The sequence below is a fragment of the Nansenia antarctica genome (genome assembly GCF_963989245.1).
Source record: "Nansenia antarctica genome assembly, chromosome: 3".
Classification (NCBI taxonomy): Eukaryota; Metazoa; Chordata; class Actinopteri; order Argentiniformes; family Microstomatidae; genus Nansenia; species Nansenia antarctica.
In genome coordinates this window covers 85,107,633-85,118,585 of record NC_137688.1, presented here as the reverse complement: position 1 = coordinate 85,118,585, position 10,953 = coordinate 85,107,633, and the positions used below count along the sequence as shown (strand labels likewise).

Below are 10,953 nucleotides of genomic sequence, written 5' to 3'. Positions count from 1 at the left end.
ACCTGGGCACTGTAACTAATAGCATGAATTGACACTAATTCAGCATGTTTGAAATGTTATGCCCAAATCATCTCAAATTCTCTGAAGAGACTAAATAATATGATTTAAATGACTGATATAATTTGCGCATGACAAGCATGACAAGCATTTCAAACATGCTAAGTTAGTGTCCATTGATTGTAAAGTGCTAACTCTTAGCTGGGTGTTAGTGACGACATAATAAAGAGAAAACAGCCCAGATGAACAGAACCAATGTGTTCAATTGGGGATTGAAGTCTGTCCTTCTTTCAGGGTAAGGAACCAAATGTGTGATTTCGTAATTTGTTGAAATGGTGAACTATCCCTTTAAGAGTTAATAAATGCATTGGGAGGTAAAAAGAAAGAAACAAATAATACATAATCCTAAACACAATTGGAGGAGGTGAGCCGATAATTCACAAACGCCCACATGTTCTCTAAAGGAGTCAGTTTCCTGCTCTTTTAAATGAGGGTGATGGTGCGTTCACCAGATCACTCCCACACAGCTTAGCGGCAGGCAGGCTCCCTCCCACCACTCCTGGTTCCGCCCACAATCATTATTGCCATGGCAACACATCAGTGACTTGCATTGGCAGAGGTCATCAGACAGAGTTGAGACGATGAGCTACTAAGAGTGGGCGTTCAGTGATGAGTTGACCTGTTCTCAGGAGAAAATCTGTGTACGTGTGTGTGTGTGTGTGTGTGTGTGAGAGTACGAGAGAGAGAGGGAGGGAGGAAGGGCGGGCAGGTTTGGGTGGGGGGGGGGAGTGGGTTGACGACGACAACGGCGACTATGAAAAGGATCTGCGTCAGAGTGAGTCATGAGTTAGTTTCAGAATGTGTTGATGTGACGCTCATGCAAATGGTTTACTCAAGAGCTTCATACACTCCTTTCAGGAGAAAGTGTTGACATAACCCCAGCAGCTCTGTCACCACTCACACCTCTACTAATTGCAGGATTAGGTTGTCTGTCTGTCATACTGACATTTGGATGTCAAATAAAATATTTTCAGTTTCAATTTTTCACAGAACATAATGTTCCTTCTCTTTGGCACCTGGACATTTTTTCACACCACACGCCACTAACGAGTTCAAAGAAAGTGAGTTCAAAAAATAAAGTTTAATGTTCATGTGCTGTATAACAAATAAAATATATTAGTGTTTAAAAAACAGGTGCATAACAAGGCAAACCTAATCTAATTCTATCACATACAATAACAGTGATAAGAACATGAATCAACTATTGATAGCTCTATCACACAGCTGGACATGCGGTGATCTCTGAACATCATATGACACTGATAACCAGTATGGGCACTGGTCGACGACAGTCACCTAGCACAGAACAATGGTAGGCCCAGAAAGTGAAATTACAAAGAGTAATTACATACTTATTAACAAGTATTGCATTGGTTGCAGTCTTAGTGAGTGAGACTATTACGAAACTAACTGCCATGTGCAGAGCATCTACGTCAGACAAACTATCAACTGGATCTCAAAAAAGACCATGAGAACAAGACATATTTACTCAGTGGAAAACACAAAAACATTGATAGCCATCTGCTAGCTTATTCTAACAGCAAGGAACATCTTCAATTATACACTTGTGGTCCTAGTGATGAAACACTGGTAAGATCTAAGGCTATGCTAAGTAACATTAAAATCTTGTACAGCGCGTGGTACCAGACACTTTTACTGGTTTTTAAAACAACAGTAATTCGGTTTAGCTCTACACACATAAACACTATATTGACAACAACATTACAGCAAATTACTACACTCACCGACAAAACCCTGCTTTTGATATTAGGCTATTATTTCTGTAATTTCCAAACTATATACAGGCCTGATGATAATAATGTCTGACAGTGAGAACTGTAGAAAACAGGACAACTAGTAGCCCCGGTATAAGATCAATTTTTGCTTCGCTAAATAAAAAGTGAAACAAAGCAAATGATCAGAGTCGGACTCGGTACCAGGCAACGCGACAAGGCTAAGACTGACCTACAACACTGACCTCTGGATGGAGTTACAGAACAGAACATCTGCTGCCTCAAGTCAATTTAGCACTCATAAATACATACAGTACAACGGGAGGGGGGGGGGGCTCCTCTAATGCGGGGTACACACATAAGGATTTTTTGGCCGGTTTTGGCCCAATTTTCGGATGTCTGAAAACGACAGAAAACGCCCGGTTATCAGATGGCTCTTAACATTTTCCTATAACAGAATCCTGGGGTGTGAGGTGTGTTAAGAGTAAATTCTCTTCAATTGTGCAATCAACTCTCCCGGCAACCTGCTCGGAAAATGGGCGTGGCCGGCAATCGTAAATGTGAAATGCGTTCAATACTTCCGACCAGAAACCATAGGGTTGCCAGATTGTTTGGTAAAATTAGCGGTTTTAGACTGTGGTTAGGGTGGAAAATCTTTATGTCTGTGGGGTGCTGAAATGGGGAAATTGGCGCACACCACACACAACACGATCAAGGCTGTTCAAATCCAAGATGTTGTTTCTTCATGTGTGGGGTCTGTCTCAGATAAGATTTCTGTTAAGATTTTGAAATTCCTTATGTGTGTACCCCGCTTAAGGACAACGTTCTCTTGTCTCCTCTGAATTGAACCCAGAGGGCTGAATCTGAACTTGATCTCTACACTGAACTCCAAATGTTTTACACTAATCTACCGTTGACATCCAAGGTTACGTGGAACATCTAGGTTTGGCATGCAGATCTCAAGTTATGATTCAGCCTTTTAAAAAAATTGATGGGGGTACAAAGAAAAAAAATGCAACTTGTGGTGTTCTTTTCAATAACCGTCCCTTTTTTAAATAACATCATGTACAAATCGATAAATAAACAAAGACCTGCACAGGACGAAGAACATCCTGTTCAATATTTCCCCACAACTGAATGCATGCTCTACTGTAGATGCTTTGGCAAAAAAACCTTTGACAAAATTAAAGAAAATAAATGCTATTTTTGAGGCAACATTGGTTGTTAAGGCTCTACTGTGTCTGTGCTTGCTTAGTATCTATTGACTGATAAACTGCATACAGTAAACTGTGAGTAAAACAGGGGGGGGAACAGAAGGGGGGCTGGAGGCACTATGTGGAATCCTCTGGTTCTGACTTGATGGTCTTCCTGTCTGAGTGGTTGGCTGCTCGCTGTGAAGTCCCGTTCTCTATGGAGTCAAAAGCGCAAAGAAAAAAACATCATCATTATCACAATCCAGGGTTCCTACAAGTTTCAACACATCAAATTTAAGACTCTTTTAGAGCTTTTTTAGACCTCTTTGAATATAATTTTAGATCTATGATAGCTTTTTGTCATCCTCCTCCCTCCCCCCGCCCATGCCACCCCGCCACCCCCCCCCCCTCCCTTCTCTACAGTATTCTGTGGACTAAGGCGCCGCACATGGCAGCTATGGTTTTACAGTTTGTTGTGTTCTGTCTGCACTGCTGTCTGTCCTGTGTTGTTTTGTTTGCATTGCATTTAGAAATGCTCTTACTGTAACGCCAAATCAAATTCCTATATGTGTATGCTTAATGTGTATGCATAAATGGCAATAAACGTTATCTCATCTCATCTCATCTCTCTCATCTCATCTCTCAAGGTGATGAAATTGGGGATTTCACTGCCATACAGGCAAAAAAGGAAGCGAATTGGCATTTTTTGGGTTCCAGCTTGATTAATTTCCACGTAAATAGATGTGGTCGGACTTCCTTGCAGGATCAAAGTTTTAAGACCTAGCACCTTTTTTCCACATGACGGTCGGATAATACACTCAGAATTATCTGAAAAGAGGAAAACCACATATTTTTGGTAGAATCTTCTTGAAACGGCAAGTTAAAACTGAAGCAACATAAAATACTACTAGAGGTGGTGGGTTAAGATAAGGATGAGAGTGTGCTGTGTAGAGTATAAGGAAATATCAAAACATGCTACTGTAGGAGTCAGATTCAAAGAGCCACCCTAGATTAAAGAGGCAGCATACATTAAAGTGGGATCCGACTAAAGTGTTAGCCTGCAGTGTGTGACGGGACGCGAGATCAAGGAGAAAGGTGTACGCACGAACGATCAACATTTAAGAGTCGGAAATATGACCCACTTTATATCACGGAACTGCAAGGGATGCACAGTAAGTGGTCGCTCATTACCTGTAAAGATGCAGGTGTGTGCACTAAAGCATGACGAACACTATCATGTCTGTCGCGTGTACAGCGATGGATCATTACACATCAGGAGTATGATGCCGTGAACATTGAAAATGATTTTTTTTCTGGCATTTCTGCTTTATTGGGATAGAGACAGTAGAGATTGGCAGGCAGGGTTCCTACAAGTTTCAACAAGTCAAATTTAAGACCTTTTAGACCTTTTTTAGACCTCTTTGGGTAGAATTTTTGACCTATCGCGACAGCATGATAGCTATTTGTCATCTTCAAGGTGATGAAATTAGGGATTTCACTGCCATACAGACAAAAAAGTTCAGCTCGTTTTTTTAGACCTAATAACTGAAATGTAAGACCTTTTTAGGCCTTACAAATCGGGTTGCTGGATTTTAGACTTTACGGCTTTTTAAGACCAGCGCGGGAACCCTGGGCAGGAAGGACGGGTGAGAGAGAGGTGGTACCGTGGGATTTTACGGTGTATGCATTAGCGTGTAATTGGCCACTAAGTGCCCTGTGCAGTGAACATGTTGCTGTGCTGCTACTGACCTGCTGCTGGTGTTTTGGCCTCATCTGTGTTGTGGTTATGGTGACGCTTCAGCTCATTGGCCAGCTGCTTCCCCAGTGTAAGCTCCCCCTCCGCCGCGTTCTGACCGACCACCCGCAAGTTCATCGGTCTCTCAACTGAAACAACACACACACACACACACACACACACACAAACGAACAAACATGAGCGTGTGGATAAACACTATCCTTTTACATGCTCAATCCCATTGCCGACCGCTTTTTTCACCTCGGCTGAATCTGCTCCATCGGTGCATAAACCTCTCTCAAGGATCCCCCCACTCCTGCTGCGTGAACATATACACACACTACTCAATAAGCCTACAGTGCTTTATGCTCCTCTCATTCAACTTGAATAAGGTGTTTTTAATAGCTGCTGTTTTACATTCGTCTCTTGGTAACCATACCTTATGAAACAGAGTGAGAGAGAGAGAGAGAGAGAGAGAGAGAGAGAGAGAGAGAGAGAGAGAGAGAGAGAGAGAGAGAGAGAGAGAGAGAGAGAGAGACACCCCCTGGGCAACTGGCTGAAGGTAAACAGGCGTGGGAGTGGTAATTACCAGTGCAGAGGGGATTTATGGGAACAGGGATATACAGTAATGAGCTGTCAGCAGCAGGCCTATGGGCTGTCAGCAGCAGGCCTATGGGGTGAGTGAGAAAACTGATGAAAAATAAGACGAGTCCCTGAAGGCTGGCTGGGAGCTGAGAAATGATTCCTCCCTCTTTTGAGAAAGTGTGAAGGAAAATAACCCCTAAAAAACCCGAACCTCAATTTAGAGATTTAGGAGATTCACGGTCGTGTCACGGCTGATTTTAGGGATTAAGTGACTTATATGACCGTGCCTTTTCACGAGCTGCACCCCGCCTCTGGAACTCTCTCCCTCAACCACTCAAGAGACTCACCCTCACACTTTTAAATCCCACCTCAAAACCTACCTGTTCTCCCACGCATACAACCTCCCCTACCCCTAACCATCTCCCCTAACCCTGCCACCCCCCCCCCCCCCCCCCCCCTCCCCCCCAGGACATTGCTGCGTTACTTGTTCCCCGTTCGTTAACTCTGTGTTCTATGTGCTCATGTTATCTGTGGCTTGTTGTTTCTGTGTTTTCTGTTTTCCCCACATTGTCAGCGTCTTTGAGCCTCGGAAAAGCGCTATATAAATACAATGAATTATTATTATTATTATTATTATTATTATTATTATATGCCTGGGACGGCGAGACTCAGTGGGAGCAGGAAGTGGAGCTAAGTAGCTAAGAGGAGTGGCATACTAAAGAAATGCTGGTCGAGAGAGGACGCTGGCGTTGCTTGTTCGCCGCTTCTCCGCCCGAAATCTAGATATACTTGCAGTATACAGAGTAGATTGTCCTACAAAGACACTTAGACTTAGATTTAGTAATCTAAAAATTAATTAGACCCCTATACTTTCTTTTATTTATTTTTTGGTTTCTTTTTATTATTTTACTACTCAATCTTTTCAGTTTGTAAATCGTCTTTGAGTGTCTAGAAAAGCGCTATATAAGTCTAATGTATTATTATTATTATTATTATTATTATTATTATTATTATTATTATTATTATTATTACCTTGGTTCTCCCTGTTCTTGTCTGCAGACATGTTGTTGTTGACCTGAGCATCACTGAGGTACTTCAGGGCTCCTGCTGGTATTCTCCAGTCCAGGGCCTGTAACCGCTCCTGCACCGCTGCGTCATGGAGGATCTCCATCTGCCTGGCCAACAGACGCTCCAGCTGCACCTGGGAGACACAGCCAGACGTCACGGTTACGTTTACATTTTTGACATTTAGCAGACGCCTTATTCCAAAGCGACTTACAATCAATACATTTGACTAAGCAAGTGAATCATCAATCCGCCAGCCGTAGCAGGAAGAGTAATCTAGCTCAGGCCCCGGGCCATTGGCAGTCTCCGTGATAGAAGGAAAAAATAAAGATAAAAAAAATAAAAAGACAATTTTTGTTTTAGTTTTTATATAGACACTGGAGAAACAGAGAAACAATACAAGTAGTAGTAAGTAGAAGTCTTAGGGGACACAGTAAAGGGGAAAAGCGGGTGTCTCAGGAGACGCAGTGCTGGGGGGTAGTGGATGTCTCAGGAGACACAGTGCTGGGGGGTAGTAGATGTCTCAGGAGACACAGTGCTGGGGGGTGGTAGATGTCTCAGGAGACACAGTGCTGGGGGGTGGTAGATGTCTCAGGAGACACAGTGCTGGGGGGTAGTAGGTGTCTCAGGAGACGCAGTGCTGGGGGGTAGTGGATGTCTCAGGAGACACAGTGCTGGGGGGTAGTAGATGTCTCAGGAGACACAGTGCTGGGGGGTAGTAGATGTGTCAGGAGACACAGTGCTGGGGGGTAGTAGATGTCTCAGGAGACACAGTGCTGGGGGGTAGTAGATGTCTCAGGAGACACATTGCTGGGGGGTAGTAGATGTGTCAGGAGACACAGTGCTGGGGGGTAGTAGATGTCTCAGGAGGAGCAGTGCTGGGGGGTAGTAGATGTCTCAGGAGACACAGTGCTGGGGGGTAGTAGATGTCTCAGGAGGAGCAGTTAAGGTGTAGCCTGAAGAGGTGGGTCTACATTCAATAGGCACCAAAACGTTCACAGGAACCAAGTTCATCTAAGAATGATAACGATTAGAAATAATAAAACAAACAAAGTACTTAGGTCCTCTGATGAGGGGGCGGGGTTTGGGCAAAAAAGATTATACAAAATAATTAGTAAACAATTATAAAAAATACAATTGTCCTTTTAGGTGAGGGAGAAAAAAGGGACTAGAAAGTGTTCTTATAGGAACATTTAAGAGTTGAGAAAACCATCTGTAGCCAGTGCCATTACTATGCTGCTCAACAACCTTGTTGCAAAGGTCTTGGGAGAGCTCTTTGCCACTACCCATCACGAGCTGTTTCTTGCAGGGAAGCTTGGTGACAAATGATTTGTTTACTTGCATTCAGAGGTGGGAAACCCTTTTTTCAAAGAGTGGAAGTACAGTACTTACCCACCAACATGCACTAACCCAGCTGATTCTGATTAGCACAGGTAGGAGAACCCATTAATGGCATAAGCTGGTTAAGTGCTATTTCTTACAGTGTTCAATATCTTTCCATTCCACGTTATTGCGCATAGCTTTTTTTTAATGGACTGGAATGTTACAATTTCTTTAACTGTGTAGTTTTATTGAGTTACCAATCCGCTTGTTAAGTCTGACGTCAAAAGTGACGTTTAGCCATTTCCGAGTCCAAACCAGAAATTCCCTCCACCAGAGTACCTGTGAACTACAGCGGTAGAATGACTTTTTTTATACTCGGATCTATTCATACAACAAGGGACACAATACTTTCCCGTTTTCTCCATATTGTCAGGGTATTTGAGCCTCGGAAAAGCGCTATATAAATATAATTAATTATTATTATTATTTCGGCATTTCGAAGACAGCGCCTCAGCCAACGTTGGACCTGGAAACACGTCACGACTTAACAAGCGGATACCAATTTCAGGTCTAAATTTCATGTGAACAGCTGCAATAAGAAAGACGTTGACTTAAACAATTGTTGATGTGTTGAATACTTATTTCCCCCACTGTACGGGGCTGAGTCGTTCCGACTTTGTAGAGGCATGTACAGGCAAGGCTCTAATTACCTGGAGGTTTCGCCCAACCGTCTCCTCCCCTTTGGACTTAGCGCACGCTAGCTGCTCCCTAAGGATCTCCTGCCTCATGTGGATGGCCTGGAGAGCCTCCTGGATGTCAAAGAAGTTCTCCTGAGGACGTCAAGAAAACAAGAGAAGATATAGAGGATCTCACAGATAAGGGTGGGCCAAGCTATGGTATTTCTCCTGGTGTGTGGTGAGCATTCAGAGGGATGTACAGACAGCGTCATACTGTAGATCAATAGGGGACTCTTCATTTTCGCACACTACCTTATTCAAAGACCCACTTGAGAAGTCAACACTTGTACATATGTTTTCAATCATTCGTACAACAGCTGAGAAGAGTGATACAATCCATAAAGGAAGCGTTGAACAAGCCTAGCGATTCAAGAACAATCATTTCCCCCCAGAGTTTTGAAGACAGAGAAAGCTTCTTTTATTCTGGGTATTCAGATATCTGTGAAGCATGTAGCGAAACATCCACCCGCCAACATATACAGCTCCAGCAGAACAGGAGAGTTAACATTGTTTTCTTAAGTTGCTAGTTGCCATCACGCATGATTAGACCACAAAGCAAAAATATACTTAAAAGACGACATGAAAAGTAATTGAAAGTGGGCTTTCAAAACATGTCGGTGCCTGTTGAGTAAAACGTTAGCACACACACGTACATGACACTGTACTTTCCAGTACAGACATATTGGACGGGTGAAATGCTTTGATATCAGAGCGTTTAAAGAAAGTCACTTCTGTTTTCTACCAGGGCTCTTACCTCGGTTTTTATCCTTTTAGGAGACGGCTCATCTCTGTCCCCGCAGCGAGACCTAGAGATGATAGTTACTGTCAGTCTGTGTGCAATATGTCATAATAATAATAATAATACATTAGACTTATATAGTGCTTTTCTAGACACTCAAAGACGCTTTACAAACTGAAAAGATCGAGTAGTAAATTAAAAAGAAACAAAAAATCAATAAATAAAAGAAAGTATAGGGGTCTAATTAATTTTTAGATTAGTAAATGTAAGTCTAAGTGTCTTTGTAGGACAATCTACTCTGTATACTGCAATTACACCTAGATGTTGGCCGGAGAAGCGGCGAACAAGCAACGCCAGCGTCCTCTCTCGACCGACATTTTTTTAAAAGTGAAAAGTCTTACGAATCATATTATGATCAATGTAATGTTAGCTAGCTACCTCTAAACATGGATTTGGCTGGGCATACATTTATTAATTTGAGGTGGTAAACACAGTCTGGCTATCTTATCTTATCTATCTTATCTGTCTGGTTAACTTATCTGTGTACTTCATAACTTACAGAACATGATCAAATCTAACACATTACAGTCATTACGCAGTCATAACATGAGGGCCAATGTGTTGAATCAACACAAGCTCCTACACACTCTTTCCTCACTACTGTATCTAAACTAGAGGAGCAGATTGTGTGGGGGGCCGTGGAGATGGCCTTACTTGCTGGTCCGGTAGGTGTATTTGTAGGTGACCTCTCTGGAGATCTGGCGGGCCAATCCAAACAGCTCATCTCTGCGTGTCAGCAAGGCCATGTCCCTCATACACAGCTGGGCTGCTGCCTCGTTCACTGTCAGCTGCAGGGAAGATTAGGGACAAATGTTAGCATTCGTATCAGGGCTGACAGTCGATTAATAATACTAATACAACATTTGGTCTCAACTTTGGTAGGGGCACGACATCGGAATGATCTAATAATGACTTTGCTCCAAAGATAATGCGAATGAGTTCGCTCAAATATTGGTAGGGACATGTCCCTACCGTCCATATGCAAACCTACGCCCTTGTGTTGATTATATTGATTGATTCAACTAACGAGGAAATGTGACATTTTACCACATATTCTTCATCTTGCTATCTACTGAGATCAGAGATTTTTTTCAGCTAAAAATTCAGCTAAAGCATTAGTTGATTCATTTGTTTGATTCATCTATTCATCTGTACAACCCTCATTTTTATCCTTACGATTCACAAATCACTTTAAACCCCTCCACCCTCCCCTTTAGTATTACTGAGTAGTAACTGAGGTTAGGAAAATGCAGTGGCACTGAGCCTAGCCCTACATCAGGTTCCCGACTGTATTACACTGTACTGTATTATATTGCATTTCATATCATCGTATTTTGCACAGCATTTTTTGCACTATTGAAGCCAGTGTAAAACCATCACTTAATTACTAGGGTTATTTTACTTACTTACGTTACTTATTATTATTGCATCTGAATGCTGCAATGCTAAAGTTGACGAACCAAAGCCAAAGAATGTTACTCTTGGGTACTTCACTACACTACAGTGAGATACCACTAAAAGTGGTTCTGGTTCTACTGTACCTCATGCAGAGTCAGGTGCTTGCCGTCCCTCCTCTTGGAGTCGAAGCGTCCGTAGATGGCGCTGTACTTGCGGATCTCCTCCTCTCTGTGCGGGTCGTCGTCGCTCATCTCGAAGATGTGGCTGATCATCTTGGCCAGTTTCTTGTTGCCCTTCAGCTGCTCCTTGACCTCCGCCGGGTCCGTCT

The 10,953-nt window shown here is 42.8% G+C and overlaps 1 protein-coding gene across 1 annotated transcript in view; it reads right to left on the bottom strand.

Moving 5' to 3' along the window:
- Nucleotides 1-3,121: 3,121 nt before the first annotated feature.
- Nucleotides 3,122-10,953, bottom strand: part of nab1a (NGFI-A binding protein 1a (EGR1 binding protein 1)) — a gene marked incomplete at its 3' end in the record, with an annotated part of 8,487 nt that continues 655 nt past the window's right edge. Inside the window, exons 1-7 of the mRNA XM_080525771.1 lie at nt 10,769-10,953; nt 9,882-10,015; nt 9,183-9,234; nt 8,402-8,521; nt 6,336-6,504; nt 4,733-4,867; nt 3,122-3,198 (exon numbers count right to left, since the gene is read on the bottom strand). The exon at nt 10,769-10,953 is cut by the window's right edge and continues 655 nt beyond it. Coding sequence (XP_080381897.1) covers nt 3,122-3,198; nt 4,733-4,867; nt 6,336-6,504; nt 8,402-8,521; nt 9,183-9,234; nt 9,882-10,015; nt 10,769-10,953 — 872 coding nt within the window. The remainder of the gene's footprint in view (nt 3,199-4,732; nt 4,868-6,335; nt 6,505-8,401; nt 8,522-9,182; nt 9,235-9,881; nt 10,016-10,768) is intronic.